Below are 19,952 nucleotides of genomic sequence, written 5' to 3' on the forward strand. Positions count from 1 at the left end.
ATATATATATATATATATATATTATGTGTGTGTGTGTACATATACAGAGTATGAACATACATATCTAAAGCATACATATGGCTGTTCTTTACTATTGTTGTATTGATTCATAACTTCACTAAATGCTTCAGTAGATATCAACAAAATTGAGTAGCCCCCCCCCCCCTTCTTGTTCTCCTCTTTAGAGCAACTCCCTCTTGTAGCTTTCGATTTTTGAGTGACCCCCCTCAGATTCCTCGGACCCCCCAGGCCATAAATAATGACGGCTCCCTAACAATTTCACTATTATGAATGAGGCAGTGAACACGTGATACGGTATGCAATCTTGCCGATGATAAATGGCAATTGGTGATAATGGAGTATATCATGTTGAGAAGAAGAGATGGGGCATGGATTCCATTTGAAGAGCAGCAACGAAGTATATACGATATTCAAACGGCAAAATCAGAAAACAATTATCCTTAAAAAGTTGACAAGTGGCAAACATAGCTGTTAATCCTTTGAGCGCTGTAACTTTTCCCGCCTAAAATTTTGGTGCAATATTTTACCAATTTTATTAATGTTTATGTCATTTTTTCATAATTTTGGACCAATTATACATCACATTTCATGGGCTACAGATTTTTATCAAAATTTTAGCAAAATTTAAGAAAATTTTGACTGGATAAAGGTCATAGGATAAAGGTGATAAAATTTGACTTTCGCGCCCTAAGGGTGAAAATCAGAGACATGCAGCCACTATGGTTGATTGGTTATTTGTCAAGCCCAATCTTGTATTGTAAGGCAGCAGTGGAGATCAAACCTTCTTCTGGGGTAACATTAGAGATCAAAATCCTGAAAAAGCCATTAAAAGCTGCATTTTCCAAATGTTTCTAATGGTCTCTACATTGTCCGAAAATTCAAGCATTGCATTATACTTTTATATCACCTTGTCGATTGAAATCATCACATACATGTAGGAGAGAATCTTGAACATTGAGAACTTACTTCAGACCTCAGACCCTGAATTATGCAATCCAAGTTCATCTTTGCAAAGTCCAAGTCTTTCAACATGATGGTGAAAAGGACTCTCCTTATGATTTGGTCAACTAACAGTCTGTCATGTCATCACAAACAAACTCCGCCAACCCAGCCCATAGTAAATTTTAGTGTTTTTTTTAAAAACTACAGCATAGCACACCGTCATGAGTTCAAGAAACGGGGATCAATTAGGTGGTCATTTCGACCACTTGCAAGGACACTTTGTCAAAATAATCGTAAGCTACAGCAGCCCATCCATGTATATCCTATTCATTAAATTTGGAGATCTTACTGTGACCTCTCTGAATTATTTATACTATGATTTTTGTCAGTTGTAGTTGTTATTAACCTACTTGTCCCTCTTATTAAGTCACTATACCATCATTAGCATGAAATCATCTTGTTAACTGAAACTCTATCAGTACAGATGTCACGGTCACAAGTCATAGACAGTCTCACTTCTATTGTCTATGAAACTGTGTGTGCAACACATGTAAACATATCAGCACTTCATATCTTTATCTTTTAGCACTTTTTACAAACTTTTTTATTTTATTTTTATACCAGTGTTGGATTAAGTGAACAAGTAATCTGCCAGCTAATATAGTTACCAGTATACTGCAGTCTTTCAGACAGTGATCTGAGAATGTACATATACTGAAAAATTCACCATAAACACGGTGGCAAAATAAATTTGCAACTGAAGTTAGTCATTTCATGGCAAAGTGACCAAACAAGCTTTGAGGAAACCTTGACTGTCTGTACAGTAATTTTGCAAGGATATTTTTCAGGAAATTTTTTTAAGTTGTGATAATTTGCAAAATTTTAATGTGAACACACAAAGGAAAATACTAATCTAAATGTTTCAGACGAGCATTTTCTGAGAACAAGGTTTGACCAAAATTTCTGACATTCATCAATTATCGTCATTAACTCCAAACATCTGAAAGGCATCATTACAATAAACCCAGAATACAACTTCTGGAGCAGCAGGCTGAGGCGATCTTTAATGTGGTGAGGGAGATTAGCCCTTGTTAATCATACTCGCTTTAACATTTTGTGAAGTTGTAGAAGTATTTTACTCAGACAGAAGGCTAATATCTACAATGAATGGTTGTCAGGACTGCATAATACTGTTAGTAACCCTTTCTAACCAAGTTTGTTTACATTCTCACTGTTCTTGATAGGCTGATGACCTCTCTACAAGCATACGGAAAAGAAAGGATTGATTTACAGAACCCCTGCAACAAAAAGTAAACTATGTCTGGTATTAAATCTCACAGTACTCTGATCAAATTATTCGCTGACAATTTCAGTATAGCTATAAGGATAAGACTGATCACATGATGTGCAAAATACCACTGACACTGTTCACTTCTGTGCACAAACAATCATCTTATCTGCATAAAGTAATAATTCAGCAACATCTTTCACCGAGCTGTGCTTGCAGTCATATCATATATCTTTCAAAAGTTTACTACGAAAACTATTTTCTGATACTGTAAAAAATCATGATAATGCTCCTTCCAATCGCCTCTGTTTCTGTGTTTTCCCAGTTTTTCTGAACTCTTCTCTTTCTGCTAAATATTCTTGTTTACACTGGTCAAAAAATTCAGGGTCTTTGTACCTGGAAGAGAATAATGTGAGATTTGAAATGTAGAAATCATGATAATCATAGACATTACATTCTGAGATTTCATCCATGACGTTTCAGTTGAAACATAATTACCTGCACGTGACCAGTACTGTGATGTAAAATGTCATCTCTCATTACTGTATTAAGTGCTCTAAACGACTTGGAAAATGGAGGGGCAGTAAATTTACATAACAATGCATTCTTTTGTAGTGAAAATGTATGATTTTGTACAGTTATTAATTATCATATGAATAGATTGCTCAAAAACCAGGTGTGTGACTGACACAGTAAAATCCCCTTACGTAGAACCCTGGTACATTGTTTTTGTCACTTTGCTCCCTTATAAGGCACTCTAACTTTTCGGGAATTTTTCAATATGTTATGTGACTGTGTATATATGACTCTACCCTAGTTTACTTAAAGGGCGGTAGTCGTCGGGAAGGGCATGCGTGACTTTTTTTATGATAAACATAAATTTTTGTAGACATAAGTCTTCTCAAATTCCATCGGAGTGAGATGGAAGCGGTCCCTCATTTGTAAACGCCTCTGTAAGACTCAAGATCATGCAACTGTAACCATAGACAGTAGTGTTCTACAGCCTAGTATCGTACCACCCAGCGACAGATTTGACCCACGACCCACTGCTGATCACTAGTGCTAACTTCTTCAAGTTATACCGTACATGGCTAGAGATAGTCAAGTAACAGGAAAAAATAGACAAAGTGAGCAGGTTTTTCACAGCATTTGGTGGGAAAATTGCAGGGCTATGCACAGGGACGTGTCAAGAGATCCTGTGACTACAACGGTCATGACGGTGATCGAACGGCTTAGTGAAGGCCACTAGTGCTATGCAAACTTTACCTCCTGATTGCTTGGCAGATCTGAATCCTCGTTCAAATACCGTACTCGTTTGAGTATAAGCCCCCGGTTCGACAACACTAAACAGCTGTAAAACTTGGGGAGGGGCTTATACTCGAGCAACCCAATGTTATCTGGCATGAACTCATAATTTATGCTAATTTTATGCACGATTTTTTTCAACACCACTCGATCTTTCTATCGCTTTAAAAATCGGCTTACACATCCAAAGAAACTGATTGTACAATCTCTGAATACAGAAGTGACATTTTGGTGAAATTCAGCGAAAAACCCCCAAACTTGAAACAAAGACGTCAAGTATGCTGCTGATCAACAGTAATGTGAACAGGCATGCATTGCCTACACGGAAAGACAACTCAATATTCCAGTATCAAACTGTCTACATCTTGTGAAAACAACAACATAGCAGTGAAAATTATAATAGTCACCGGGAAAAGTCTTTACAAATGAAAGGATAATTGCTATAAACAAAAGAAACTGCATGTTTCAAGCATGAAAACATCGTGGCTGTGAATGAAAATGAACAATGGCCGACGTGAGTGAGGACTATTCTATTTAGGCGACGGGGGTAAGCAGGGTCAAAGAATCAAGATAGTACAGGGAAAACGTGTCATTTTCCTTACGATGCTGTCAAGAGAACTCCAGTTTTCCATTGTTTTAACATCTTTTAATGGTTTCTTTATTATTTAAAAGTAATTTTGCCAAGTTAAATGACCAAATATACTCTCCTAACCTTTCTGTATTTGAGTTACACTAGGGTAGGGGCTTATACACGGATGTAATGCATTTTCTAAAATCCTCTGAAATCAGTAGGGGGGCTTATACACGAGCAGGGGCTTATACTCGGACAAGTACGGTAAGATAACCCTACAAAAAGACCTATGAAAGGTCCCTAGCTTGACTTGATACCTGTACTCAGAATTCTCGGTTGCACTACACCACAAGGGCAAACTTCATAGTGGAGTCGGATTCTCCACAGCTGAATGGGGAGCGCCATATACCCAGTTCTCTTAACACCGACATTCACTCAGACCACGGAACAGATTCTCATTGCTCAGTTGCTGCAGCAGGCATTGCTCTGCAAGCTGTAGATTTCTGTCGCTTGTGTTATTGTCGACTGGACTCCTGTTGGGCCTCTAGAAATAAAAGTTCTCATCTTTGCTAGCGATGTCGTAGACTACAGCCTAGTAACTTGATAGTGTGTGGGCCTATAACATGCGTACAGGTAAGTGTTCTCAAGTACGCTCGAGCGATAACAGTAGCCGAGCCCAATTCAAGAAAATCATGATCAAATGCAATCTCAAGTTCAATATTCAGCAGATATTTAACTTAGATTAATTGACCTGTTATTGTGTGTTAGCTATGGTATTAGTGGGAATGTTTGTGACAGATCGGCTACCATTTTAAAAAGTGGCAATATCGCAAACACTGTAATCAACCTGTAACTCAGTGTGGCGTTCTTGGATATATGTTTTCAACAGGGGAGACCCCTCACAAGCATGCGCAGCGCGACGACCACCGCCCTTTAAGATGAAGAAGTTGAAAATCAATGACCGTATGACTGGAATGATCTGATAGGTGAAGCTGAATCCAAAGACAGCTATGGCACTAGAGGATACTTTGATCAGCAATGTTTTGAGACGAGATCACCGAAATGATGGCAGCTGTGCTAATGTGAAAGCATGGAGAGCTACATGTATAAAGTACTGACTATTTGTTGTGAGGGTAGTCTACTTGTAGAAAGCAGTAATGGATTATTATGGTGGGTTAAATTACATTTTAAATGAAAAAGGGTGATGAAAAATATCAAATCATGTTGTATCAAAGTTCCTACGATAAAGTTTGTATGTGCAATGTATGATAGCGAGCATGCGTGCGTGAGTGCTTCACGAACTCTACAACGTGTGGAGCGGTCTCAGTCAGAAAAATGTAACAACTTAGCCGGCTATTGAACCACTCTTTTTTGGGAGTGGGGATTTAGCCGAGCGGTTCTCTCTGTGGCCTCTCCGCTAGGCGACTGATGCCGTATGTTGTGGGTTCGAACCCGATTGAAAACTAGCCGTATTTCCTACAATGGAACAGCAATGATGACAGTCCTTTCGCTCCAAGATTTTTTATTCTGTGATACTCTAGCACAAATGACGGTTTGGAGACCAGTATTGGGCCCTTCCATACAATGAAATCTCTGCTAACAACTGAACTGACAACCCTATTTTAGTGGATATTTTCTGAAAGCTTGAATAAAGATGAATGCTGTGCTTATGTTTTGTAATCATTGTTTACATAATGATCATGTGATGGAATCAACAAATCAGTTTTTACTTTCACCCAAAGAAATGCTGCAGTGCGCAGAAAGCATTGGTTTGCTTGCTTGATTATGAGACCCTACCCTAGCATTGGCCCAGATTTGTGGCGCCAAGCAAGAATACTAACAGGTATAATCACATGAATAGAGCAGGTGAACAAGTACTGTCATTAACAAAGGGGTAAAAGTTTGGCAAAGAGTATACGTTTGTGATCAACTGACTTAAGTGAGGTAAGAAGTAAATCAAAGGATATACTTATGTGGTTAGTTGAACTTTGGTGTACTTCGTTATTTTTTCTTATTTGACTCTTAGACAAAAAATATGTAATTATTAGTATTTCAGATCACCTTTTCAGTATATGTTATGTTATATGTTATATTTATTTATTAAAGTGTCATGTGTGGACTTAAACAGCTTGGTTGCAGCACCCAGCCCCAAGGGCTTACAAGACACTAAAAACAGTAAATAAAGTACATAGTGTAGATATGAATAGCTCGAAATGAAATTTAAGTATAAGAAGCTTAGGATGCCATTTGGGATGGCATCTCACTCATCAGAAATTTTCAGTTTCTATTGTAAATCAAATGAATCAAATACAGAGCACAAGTTTCTTGCTTTACAGAACAATTGATTCCTAATAACATTGTAAAGTGTACAGTCAAAAATAAAATGGAGCTCATTTTCTACTACATTTGGACAAAATCACATAGTCTTTTCTCTTTAGACACATCCGTGTAACGCCCAGTTTCAGTTTTCAGAGGTAAGATACCAACTCTCAATTGTGCTAAAAGTGATCTTTTTGATCTACAAATAGAAAATTGTAAAGATTTCTCCATTCCATATTCCGTCTTAAATATCAAATATGTACGCAATTTTGGCTTTTGACTCAGTTGGGATGTCCAGTTACTAATGCAGTGTTTTTAATGAGTCTTTAATGACAGGAATACTGCAAGTCTTGAAATTGCCAAATTTTTCCTGCAAACCAATTTCTAAAAATAAATCAAACATATCTCTAACCCGGTTTTTATATTTTAAACTGATATTCCCAGTAAAATCTTGCTTAATCATTCTGTCATCAGGCATAACTACTAATCTATTCCAGAATCTTACCATGTTCACTTTATTCCTCAATAGACAAAGGTCCCAGCCCATATCTCCATTTATAGATATAGTACATTCAGTTTTCCCCAAGCAGTTGAAGCTACATGTTAGGATATGCAATTCATTGGAAAAAGTTGCATTGCTGGCAGCTAAGCAAATGTACTCATACATACCATCTTGTCATACACTGCTTCAAAGCTGCGTTTTCTGGTCTACACTTTAACACCATTGCAAAAGAAGAAGACTTGCAGCATTCTGAAAAAGCTGTAGAAAGGAAAAGGAAATATACTCTGAAAATGGAAACGGCAGGTCTGAGACAATCAATACAAGTACAGTGGTCTTTCGAAGTTCAAAGAAATCAATTACAGATGTTTCAGATTTTTCAACACAGGGTCCATACACTGAAGGTCACTTAATTGAAGGACTTTTTAAACAATTTTCAAGGTCTTCCTTACAATGTACCGGTAGGTCCAAAACATTTTTCCTGGTAATCAAAGCGATTAATTTTCACAATATATCATTTTTAAATATCATTCTACATGTATTTATCATAATTTTTGAAAATTGTGGGTCTTTTATCAATGTACAAGGACTTTCTAGCACTGTATTTTATTTTCACGAATTTTCTAAGAGGCTTCAAAATTCCAGGACTAACCATGAGCGTATAGATCTTGTTAACAACCAATGAACAAATCTCTGATTTATTTTTCTCTGAGTGAATGCACTCCGTACACTTTACCTTTAACTTCTTCTACACATTTTTCATCTCTTGCTTTCTCTCTCATCTTCTTTGGAATAAGAACTTCCTTCTCTACATGCCTGAGTTCATCCCCTGGTCCTGAGAAGAGATGATAAACATGTAATATATTGAGCAACTGAATGTTGTGGTTATTTCTTTTAACATAACTTTCATGTGAGCAGTAGTAACATTGAAAGTTTTCGTTGAAAAAAAGGGATCTAGGACATTCAAGCACTGCTTTCTAACAATAATATATCAACTTATTTTGGTCTTTAGGAAGACGGGCACAAAGTGCTTTGCTTAATGTTTGGACTGTATATTGAAACCCCTATCAGCCCCATTCGTTGCTACCTGAAGCACAGGTCATCAAGGACTGAACGGCCAACTACAAATTTTAGACTTACTGTTTGTTATGCCAGGGGTTTCACTAAGTTTTGAAACAGGGGGCCATATGAAAATTACAGGGGGCCAAGCCATACCAACCCAAAACATGTGGATGTTTGGTCATACGACAAGTAACCCCCCCCCCCCCCCCAACCAATCACACGGTTCCAAATTAGCTTTTAAAAAACTGGACTAAACAGTTCATGAACCATAAATGGTAAGTTACAATTTTTATTTCAAGAATTGCTTACAGAAATATGTTATTATGATCTGATGATCTACAAAGGAATCTGCATCCAGCCAAAGAACTTTAGCAGCTAGTGTAATCCCACTTGTACAATTTAGGATGCAGTTTGCCTCTATGGTTCTCCACTGAAAATAGTCATTTCCAATGATTGTTGGTAGAACAGAATGAAAATTTTTATGAATTTTGACTTTAACCTTAGTACACTAGCCGCCAGTCGCTCGGCATTTCTACTTTATTTACATGTTTCAAACGATCAGGGACCAACATTAGATAGCCTGGATTTACTTTCAAATCATCAACGGCAGCTGTTGTAAAAAAGTGTTCGTTTTATGAAAGTGTTCGTTTTTTGGAAACCACACTCAAAAATACATCGTCTTCAACACAAAAAGCATACAAGATATGAATTCAGAGATGTATTGGAAGCCATAAATGCTGGTTTATTGAATGAATTATTGCGGCTTTTGGTGCTGGAAAGCGATAGGTGCAGGCTATAGCAGCCATGGCCGGTTATTCCATTTCCTGACTTCCTGCATTGCCGTGTATGACGACTGTGCTGCAGCCTACCGCTAAACGTCACAGTCTGCTAAAGTTTACACCTTCAATTTATTCAGTCTTGATATTTATATGCCCACAGAGTTAAGGCAATTAAGTCAAACGTAAAGAAAATCATTAAAATCCGAGAACGAACGTCGACTACCGATGCCAAGGTGTTGCTTACATTTTACAATCCACGGCCATGGATCGCGGTAGGGGCGATTGCTGATGCATTCAGAAGAAACATTTCCCAATAAATATTCATAAAACGCCGCAAAAGTATCAATATGATCTGAGAAATTGCCATCGGCTGTACCTTTCTTCATCAACCCGTCTGTATTTCTCCATTTCGACTCAACTAAATCACTTCACGGTTCACCCACATCTCATGACCGTCGCAATGTTGCGTTACTGCACACGCTCAATGACCCCTAACCTCAAACCACCCTGTGTACGTTGGACGTATTCCGTGCGGTACCGGTACCTACATCTGTAATAGCATAGCGAGGCATAGCGTGATCGACAGATGCGAATGAATGAACACAACATTTTCACTGAAAACCCCGCAAAAGTGTTGAAAACAAGTAATTCAGCATTAAGGATACAGATCATTGTAAACTTTTGCCGATATGCTGTTTGTTACCAGCTATTCATTCCTGTAAGCGGCACAACAATTTACATGATTTTCAGGTAATTACAGGCGGCCGTGATCGCCTTACAGCCGGCCATATGGCCGGTGGCCGGCTTTTAACGAAACCCCTGTATGCACTCTTCAATTCCCCCTGTAGCTTGCCTAACTGCACAGCATTTCCGTTACGATTTTAAAACTTGCGTATGATTTTACGCAAGTGGGTTTTTATTTACATAAAATGTATCAAAAATGCGTAAGTTGCTATGAAGTACCTAAATGTAATAATCAGTATCTGAAGTGAGTTGGGCAATCTTTTCTGTAGAACTGGGGGGGGGGGGATTTTCCTTTAACCCTTTTCCTGCCAGACAGTATCACTTCCCCATCAGCCAAGTCAGCAAAAAGCGGTATTGAGCCAAAACATGACATATTTTCACCCACTTGGCTTTGTCTGTTATAGCATCTTTAGTCCGAAAAAATCATGTTTACATTATTTATCTTTTCAACAGCTTTCAAATATATAGTATTATGTTAAAATACACCATATGGAATATGTTGTGTTTCATTAATTTTAACCATCTTGACCTGGTGGTGAAATATGGACTTGGCAGGAAAAGGGTTAATACACATGCTCTGTTAACAAAACACAATAGCCTGGGGTGCTTCAATGTACAGTGCGTTTCACCTAGGTACCGCAACTCAGCTTATGAGACGGACACACATTTCATGCACAAAACAAACGATTAGCTTGGGTATCACGACACATCTCAAATATCTTGTTCACATTGGCAACCCAACTGAAATTTGGGCCGACGCAAAATAATTGTCCTTTTGGGATTAAATTTGGTCCGTGTCCACACTTACCGGTACCAGAATTAGGGCCGACGTAACTTTACCTTCCTTTGTGACCTCTGACCTGTCAAAGTTCAAAATGGCGCATTTGAATATGGCACGCTGTTTCTACTGTTCATGATTTTCCTGTGTTTTTACGCACAAGAAGGGCAAATATGACTACCACTCACCCTTTTAATCATCGGAGAGATCTTCACCATTTATTGGATGAGCATATGGTATATATAAGACCGCGGTGGAGAAATAACCAGTGCACGGCATTTTTGACATGCCTCTCTAGTCTATTACGTGCACTGTGGAATCGAATGACATGGTCTCGTTTGCGGAACAAAGGTTGGTGGGAAGTTCAGCGTACATGGGATGATATTAAAATGTAAAGACTGGATTGAAAACTTTCGATAGGTGTAAACTTTAGTTTCAAACTTCGTTTGTTTTGTGCGAATAGTGTGACTAGTTCAACTTCGATCCATAGCGGAGGCCTGGTCAACTGGGACCAGGGCCGACGTAACGTGTCCACACTGGCGATTTGCGTCGGACCAAATTTTGCGTCGGCCCTGAGTCGGCCCTGAACCCCCCCTTCTAACCGGGACCAAACTGAGTCGGCCCAGGGCCGACTCAGCGTGTCCACATTGGTTTTTTACGTCGGCCCCGGCCCTGGTCGGGACCTGGGCCGACGCAAAGTCGTCAGTCTGAACGTACCAATTGCTACCAACTCATTGATTAATTACAGTAAACCAGTATAGGGCAGCCGCTCTGTCTAGACTGACAGATACACTTGATCTACAATGTAACTTTTTTTTACAATTTCAGCTAAGAGTTGAAGAGTTGAAGGTTTTCTCAACAGAAGCGTCTGCTCTCGATATAAAACATTAATACGAACCTTTAACTTGAAATGAGTGAAATAAACTTTCTTTCTTGCATTGACAACAGACTTTTGAAGTTCATATGAGATCTGGAAGTCGACATCGTATTCAAGCCCTGTGTATTTCATTTCTTTCAAGGTTAAAGTTTCAGCTCTTCAACTCTTAGCTGAAATTGTAAAAACACTTACATTGTAGATCAAGCACATCTCTCAGACTAGACAGAGCGGCTACCCCATGCTGGTTTACTGTAATTAATCAATGAGTTGGTGACTTTTATATGTGTCTTGATACCCAAGCTAATCGTTTGTGTTGTAGGTGAAATGTGTCTGTGTCATACGCTGAGTTGCGGTACCTAGGTGAAACACACTGTTTATGTCGCTGAATGCTTTCCATGCTGTGATGCATGTCTCGCATATGTTCCTTGAGCAGCCTAATGACTTCATGTTCGCAGAAAATACTTTCTGACTATGGACTTAGTGTTTTCAAAGGGCTAGAAAAAAGCAGATGATGGTCAACGTCAAGTGGGACCTCAAGAATGTCACCCGACAGTCTAAATCATCATCCGTAAACACTATCCAAATAACATGTAAGGTAATGACCATTAACTGTATTGTGTTACCAACTTAGACTCAATCGATTCGTGAATTTTTTGCCTCTATATAGTCATTGTCTGTATAGAACTGATTGACATGACGCTTTTTGATAATGAAATACAATGTTGCATAAAGAGTTGCTGTCCGCTAAAGCCTAAAATGTTGCAATATCATGATAAATGTCACTTGCAAGCAGGTGAACCTGCTCTATCTTTGTCCTGCATCGAACCACTTTCAGGCAATGTAGTGTCATGGGGTGGCATTTCTCAATGCGTATTAGTTTACGCAGTCATAATTTTTTTTTGTGTATTTCAGAACAATTTTGCGTAAGACACGCAGGATTGTAGGTTAACGGAAACTATGAGTACATCAATCGGATCAAACAAACTCTTCAATTATCCTTACCAATACTCAAAATTTCAAAGGTTTCAGCTACAAAAACACAGTGTCAATAACACTTGGCACACAATTAGTTTGATGTGGCAGGCCAGAATGAATATACTTTCCTAAGTTTACCCCTGGGAACGTGCACACTAAGTTTCAAAGCAATCAGAGAAAATGATTTTTTGACCAAAAATGGGAAAATTGCCCCATAATTACAAACATAAAAATGTCACCACAATTTGAAGATAATCAACTAAGGCGACCTCTAGGTACATGCATACCAAGTTTTAAAGCAATCGGAAGAGTCAATTCAGAGAAATGATTTTTTGACCAAAAATGCTAAAATTTGCCTAAAATACAAATATAAAATGTTTCACAACAATTTTAACAAATCTGATAGAAGACAGCATCTCTGACCATACAATGTGTATCTACAATGGCAATTTCGCACTACAGATCTGCTGTGCACAGGTAGGGTTGGCTTACATTGCTATTATCTTGTAAATGTGATGGTCACATCAAATGGAAGATTTTACTCTTCTCAGCTTTAAAATTAAAATTTGATGATTCAATCAGTTTTAATTTATTGCCCTGACACATGGAGCTAGAAAATTTGCATGAGGTACATGGAGATTCGCTGGCTATGCGACCGTATCTGTGCTGAGATCTGTAGAGCGAATACGAAGTTTTCATGGTAGATGTGCAGTACGAGTCGTAGATGGTTGTTTCGGAACCAAGTCATTTTGGCCCAAGTCGTTTCGGCCTCTCAATTTCCGCCCCAAATCATTTCAACATCCTTGTTTCGATTTGGGTTTTTTTCCAAACTAATTGGTAATGACCAGTCATACCATATTGTAAGTGTGACCTTTGCGTTCTGATCAGTAGCTTTACATGTATTTTCTGAGACTTTGGCCGTACCGTTTTGGCACCACTTTCAAACTTTTGCCATGTCGGCAGCTATTGCTATATATAAACTTGTGTCACAAATTTGAAAAAGATATGAAGTTTTTTTACTACGGTTTCTTACCATACCATGTTCTCACAAAGATTAAAGCATGTGAATGTTGACACTTTTTACTGCTTTGATTTTTAACATTATGCTCTGGCATGAGTTCCCCCAGACAGGTAGCCTCTGGTAAAAAGGGGGGTGCTGAAATGTCTTTCGGCTGGAAATTGGGAGGCCAATACGACTTGGGCCAAAATGACTTGGTGACGAAATGTCTAGAAACTGTAGCTTTGAGGGGTGAATACAGAAGTCAACATCGAAATGCATCAAACGAACCCTCAGGCTACAAGTGCTGCAGCTATGTATGTAGCCAAGAACAGTTGCTTGGGGTTCAACACAGGATGACTGGTGCATGGTGAGGGCTGCAATGTATCGAACCAAAGGCGACTGTGTAGCTGCAATAATTGTAGCCCTGCTTACGGGTCTGTGTGTGTTCCCGGCGTTATACGGCCTCCACTACAGCCCTGCAGCCGTCTATGGAGATAACTGGGGACTCTGCGGTCCGGATCCGGACCGCAACGAAAGGCGGTCTTTTTGGCCGAAATTCTGCTCTACTTGGGCAAAATCATTTCCCTGTCTACCTTTACTCCTGACCGACCCAAGAAAAGATGCGGATAACTTTTCCTAACGTCCAAAACCGCTCGTTTTCTGAAATATAACATACTCGACAACTTGTTTACCTATGGAGATCGCCATTTTGAATCTCGCCAGTTATCTCCATAGACCGTTGCAGGGCTGTGGTGGAGGCTGTTTGAGCTATAACGCCGGGAACAACCAGACCTGTATGCAGGGCTACAATAATTGTAGCCCACGGGCTGTGCGCCGACTTTTTCTGCCGTGTTGTCTGTGAAGCGCCGAGCCGGCGCTTCACAGACAACACGGCTGAAAAAGTCGGCGCACGGTCCGTTGGCTACAAATTATTGCAGCCCACTGTGTCCTAGCCCTGCGTACCGTGCTGTGTGTACCCGGCGTTAAACGGCCTCCCATCACAGCCCTGATGACTCTCATAGGAAAATCCGGCGGACGCGGTCCCAATTTGGACCGCGCACGTAAAACTACCTTTTGTAACTATTTTCGGCCAAAATAAACTCGATTCGGCTCTATGCCTACCCGAATAACTCAATCTCTCACAGACTGCAAAAAATTTGCTCGTGTGACGTCCCAAACTATTAGTTTACCAGTGATTCACGGTCAAGGGTCCAGTTGCCGGTCATATCTTGCTAATGGCCGGTCATTAGAACCTTGACAGTATATCGCTGGTAAACTAATGATTTGGAGTAAATTTTTTTGCAGTCTGTGAGCGATTGAGTTATTCATGTAGGCATAGAGCCAAATCGAGTTGATTTCGGCCGAAAATAGTGACAGAAGGTAGCTGCAAAATTGTAGCGCTACGGTGAGGCGGTCGGTGATTTTTGGTTTTTGCGACTTCGCTCACTAGTAGCGCTACAAGGCCGATGGCCCTGGGGAGTATCATATAAGCACACCCCACTCGACCAGGCGTGTTGATGTGGAATGCAACATATTTACTGCATTTGGTCGTACCGATTTATCACTACTGAAGACTAAACAGTATACTGCACTCACTTTGTCGTTTATGGGGTTTGGAATTTGTTCGAACACGACGATCGTGTTCTGAAAACATTGAGCACGGGGCGTCGGTGTTTGTGGGAGCCGCCATTACCGGAAGTTGGTAATGACGGCTCCCAGAAATGTTTCGGAACGCGATTGTCGTGTTTGAACAAATTTCAAACCCCATAAATGACAAAGTTAGTGCAGTATATTGTTTAGTCTTCAGTAGTGATAAATCGGTACGACCAAATGCAGTAAATATGTTGCATTCCACATCAACACGCCTGGTCGAGTGGGGTGCGCTTATATGATACTCCCCAGGGCCATCGGCCTTGTAGCGCTACTGGTGAGCGAAGTCGCAAAAACCAAAAATCACCGACCGCCTCACCGTAGCGCTACAATTTTGCAGCTATGACAGAAGGTTGTTTTTTGTGCGCGGTCCAAATTGGGACCGCATCAACCGGATTTTCCTTTGAGAGTCAGCACGGCTGTGGTGAAGGTTGTATAACGCCGGGAACACACAGCACGGTACGCAGGGCTAACTGTGTCCAAGTAGAGAACTGAGGAAAGCATGTAAAATGTTTGCCAATCATAGCTCCACAATTTTTGACCAGGAGTATACGTCTGGACAATGCTTTGTAGGATCACCCATTTTCATGACTTATACAGCACACGGATGCAAAAGTACGACCCCCATGATCTGAGTGTCCAGATCTTAGTTTTGCAGTGTAACTTACCTTGCACGTCTGCCATCTTGATAGTTGTGTATGTTTGTTTGCCGGTTCTCCAGTTTATCAAAGTTTATTCAATTTTCAAACAACCTATGCTTCCTTTACATATTAGAAGTAAGTCTTTTGTAAACCAGCAATTGCCAAATAATTATTAATTATGGCGAAACACTCGACAGCTTCATCGGAAACAAACATACAAACAACAACAACATCAAAAAAGGGATTTTTAAAGCCCATGCTATGACGTCATGTCTTAAAGTTCATAAGTTCACAACGCCTGCGCATTGGTCGATAATAGAGAAGGCTGTCCTCGAGTAGAAGGTTGGTCAGTACGTTGTATTCCCTGATTTCAAAGAAAAAGACGAAAATGCCTCTCTTCAGTAGTTCGTCACCGTTTGACGCCGATGTCGGTAAGTTAATCAAGAGACTCACTCAACTGTTAAGTCTGTATCAGTTTTACTTTTGCTTGTCGCGATAAGGCTTGTAACGATGATGTCATATGCCATGTTTTGATTGTGATAATCTGAACAGCCTAGCCAGTCATCATCATATTATTCTTCAAATGTGTTCATTACATTGTTATAGGCGCATCCTCTTCCTTCTTATCCAGGGAATCGATTAAGAAATTGTATACACAAAAAATATGTTGGTAAATGCTTTGATAGGTCAATATTTTACCCGTTTTTTCTTGGTTCCAAATTCACGATAGTAATACACATTGTCTGTTGTAACAGGAAGTGGCTTATTTGAAGGCCGGAAGTAGAGAAGTGCGTCTGTAGTAATATGACTTGATTTTCAGACAGGAGGTAGATCAGTGTTTAAAGAGGGCGAAGAGAGACAGGGAGATATCCTCGTTTCTTTTTTTGTCACAAGTGATGGTTTGGAGTTCGTTAGTTTTGCTAAAAATGACCTTCAATGAGGCCGCTTTATTTACGTACAATACGTGTAAACTAGGCTCGTAGTGATACTGATCATGTCCGTTCATGAGTCATTGTATTTATTTTCACATGGTAATGACATCATAAGAGAAATTCGGGGTCCTACTAATTACTGCCCGTAGCTGCATGAAGACTGCCCGAGGAAAATTAGGCCAAATTTCGCCCATTTTAACACTAAGCCAAGAGGTTTAATTTATACTATGCCCGGCCAACCAAAAATATCATTGACTTGGCGTTAACCTGATTTCTCCAGCTGTTTTGGAACTCAGAAGACGCCCGACTTGAAGGACGTTGCCAGCTCGATAGTGAGATCATACCATTCAGCGCAAGAGGTTGTACGATATCCTAGCCGCGCGCGTGCAGCTTGACAGCCTAACACCCCTTGCACTGAATGGTATGATCTCAAAATCAAAGCTTGGGGATGTCTTTCTTGTCGATAATCCAGTGTCCAAAACCGTTGAGAAAACATATGGTGAACGCCAAATCAATGATATTTTGGTTAGCTGGACATAATGTAAGTTGAACCTATTGGCTTAGTGTTAAACTTGGCGAAATTTGCCCTACTTTTTACTCGGGCAGTTCTCGGACAGTCCTTAGGCAGCTATGGGCAGTCACGGGCAGTAATTAGTAGGACTGGAAATTTGTCTTCTCAAAAATGAAGGTCTTTGAACTATTTGTGTCAGATATATCCTGAAGGGCTATCACAAATTTGACTTCGTTCTATTACCTGCAAAAAATGACTGTATCAGATATCTTACTCAGAGTCCAAGTGCCAGAGTGCCAAACATCACTTCGTGTACGTTACTGTGTGTGTAGATTTTGTTTCTAGGTAGGTTGCTTACTCTCAATCGAGCATGATGACCTACCTAAGTCCTAAGAATAAATACCACACCCGGGTACTACCATACTAGTGTTGCCAATGGTTTACCAATTTAACTATGTTACATTGAAATTCTGGATAGTTTATACATGTAGCAGAAATAGGGTTAAAGGCGCCCGTCTCAATCCCTGGTTCTCGCATTAGCAAATGTGTCAACAGCCCATTAACAGTTTGTCATTCTTTTGTTTTCCATTGAATATCTTATCAAGGAAATAATATTTATATTAGATAAATCTGATAATTGAGTGTGTAGTAATATGACTTGATTTTATATTTTATAATTTATTATCAGTTTATCCATGGACAGTGTTTCCGCTGCCCGCTCGCCAAATCGCAAATGCGAGAAAAAAGTAGCGTTTGGCGAGAAGATTTTGGCAAAAGTTAGCCAAACTTGCGAATCGAAAATTGCACTATGACGTCATCACTTTGTCTGTCGGCGTGCACATCGATGTCCTGCATTCAACTTGAGACGTCATGCTTTATCTCTCTACATCCCCGACCTTATGCGTCAGGAGATCCTATTTGTAAATTGTAACGAAATAACTCACAAATTAATAGTACCGCATGTATATCATGACTAGTTGACTAAAATGTTGCGAAGTTTTGGGTTTGACTACGCGCAATGTGTGATAACTCCGTGCAGTGACAGCCATGTCATCGTCAACACTGAAGGATCGTAGTGACTGTGAAACTAAGCAAAAACGGCAAACTTTCCTTTTTGACTTTGGCTGCTCCACCAATATGGGGGAACCACCCCTACAACACACATTCTACGCGCAAGTAAAGCTATGAAATGGAAAGAAAGTACGAAAGTCGACCGTGAATTTGGAAAGGAAGGTAGCGGCATGCATACACATGGCATTTTTTAGAACGTAGAGTGAGTAAGGCACACCTGAATAGCGAAACTGTTCGTGGTGTATTGCTGCCAACAAGAAAATACCTTTACTGGCGTTAGAAACTTGTGTGAATTGGCTTCCTTAAATATAAATTCGCGACAATTTTCAGTGTATCACGGACCGTGGTGTATTGTGACGTGACATCGGACTTTCAGAGAAGGCGTTCGCTCGTTCGCTGAGTCGCCTAGTTCCGCATTCACATCGTGCAAATACGCTAAGTCTTGTCGCGATATTTGAGCATTTAACTTGATCGTCAGTGAAACAAAAAGATGTTTCTCCATATCAAAATGGTATATATTTGATATTTTACGGTTCTGTTTACATAATAGAGACGTGAACATTTGGATTTATGATCCGTGATTTCCGCGATCCATGGCAAGCTTGCTGTGAATACACACTGACGTCTTTGATGATGACCCTGACCCGAGCGCCTTTGATACGCTGTGCACTGTCCGAGCGCCGAGCTTCGCTTGCTAAACTTCAAGCGTAAAGCAAATGTATTGGAAGTCTAAAAAAATGCACATATTTCTCAAGTCTGAGAGTATTTTACTTTCGAACTGCTACGAGAATGGATATCTGATTCGTTTGAAAAAACTAGTATGCTGAACCAGGTTTCGTGCCGTTGTCTGTAGCGAAATGTACAGTATCGCACGATAGCGATTTCAGGTTTGTTACTGAATATAGTTGCATACGCCTAACTTTGGACAAGTGTCGCTCGCGTGGTGTCGCTTGAAATTCGGACAAATTTTATGTTGTATGCGTGGATGATGTTGGCACCTTGTAATCTGAACCATAAATTGGTGTTACTTTTAGTATCCATAGTAGCACTAACAGGGTTTTTTCCGTCATTCTTACGGAAAATGCAGACAAATATTTATTTTTGCATATTAATGAGAAAGAAATGACGTCATTTGTGATCAGTGGTATCGGCTTGGCTAATTGAAATCTCGTTTGGCGAATAATTTTTTAGGGCTTCTAGCCAAATTTGCTACAAGATTTTGGAACCCAGGGGAAACACTGCATGGAGGTAGTTGTCTCCACTGATACCTCCATGGTTTATTGTAACAAGGAACTGGAATCAGTTATTGACATTCTTTAGCCAGTAATATCTTTTAATTTTACAGCCAGCTGTGTGTAGTATACAGAGAAAAAAGGAAGAATGTTGCCAACTTTGTGGTGGCACAGCTCTTTTAAGCAAGCCCACAAAGACTGAAATGTCTGATTCATTGCTTGTGTAATTACAAATGAAGTGTGTGTTTATTTCGACATTATGAGAAATCATCTCAAAAAGAACAGTGCAATACATCTACTATATCTGTAGATTCTTTGCTTAGTCACAAATTGACCATCGTAGTGGTAGCAAGAGCAGTGAGTGTAATAAGATTACATTAGGGAAGAATGCTTCATCCATCTTCTTCAGAAAGGTGTTTGGTAAGGAATGTGCCACCGCAATGTTGGTAACATTCTTCCTTGTTTTATCTGCGTTCTTACAATAGCATACTCGTACCCGCACATTGTCAGTAATTTCAGAATGTTGTGGTTGATGTACTGCATCAAGGAATTCACTTGAGAAACATGGTGTGTCACAGCATCATGGTATGCATACATTTACACTGATTTACATTGATTCTTTACAGAGAAAGTCACAAGTGAGTTAAACACCACAGAGGATTGGGCTTTGATAATGGATATTTGTGACAGAGTTGGTAGAGTTACCAATGGGTAAGTGCCTGTACTTGTAGCTTTGATAATGGATATTTGTGACA

The 19,952-nt window shown here is 39.8% G+C and overlaps 2 protein-coding genes across 2 annotated transcripts in view; one reads left to right on the forward strand and one right to left on the reverse strand.

The window, feature by feature from the left end:
- Positions 1-1,537: 1,537 nt before the first annotated feature.
- Positions 1,538-15,619, reverse strand: LOC139116024 (COX assembly mitochondrial protein homolog). The gene is made up of 4 exons (XM_070678519.1): positions 15,479-15,619; positions 7,682-7,780; positions 7,116-7,206; positions 1,538-2,647 (listed from the first exon to the last, which is right to left on the reverse strand). Exons 1-4 carry the CDS (start codon positions 15,492-15,494, stop codon positions 2,530-2,532), a joined length of 324 nt encoding a protein of 107 aa, XP_070534620.1. The 5' UTR covers positions 15,495-15,619; the 3' UTR covers positions 1,538-2,529.
- Positions 15,620-15,757: 138 nt separating this feature from the next.
- Positions 15,758-19,952, forward strand: part of LOC139116014 (signal transducing adapter molecule 1-like) — a 29,636-nt gene continuing 25,441 nt past the window's right edge. The window contains exons 1-2 of the mRNA XM_070678511.1: positions 15,758-15,882; positions 19,824-19,908. Of these exons, the coding sequence (XP_070534612.1) occupies positions 15,840-15,882; positions 19,824-19,908 (128 nt within the window). The 5' untranslated portion in view covers positions 15,758-15,839. The remainder of the gene's footprint in view (positions 15,883-19,823; positions 19,909-19,952) is intronic.

Source organism: Ptychodera flava, chromosome 17, assembly GCF_041260155.1.
Source record: "Ptychodera flava strain L36383 chromosome 17, AS_Pfla_20210202, whole genome shotgun sequence".
Classification (NCBI taxonomy): domain Eukaryota; kingdom Metazoa; phylum Hemichordata; class Enteropneusta; family Ptychoderidae; genus Ptychodera; species Ptychodera flava.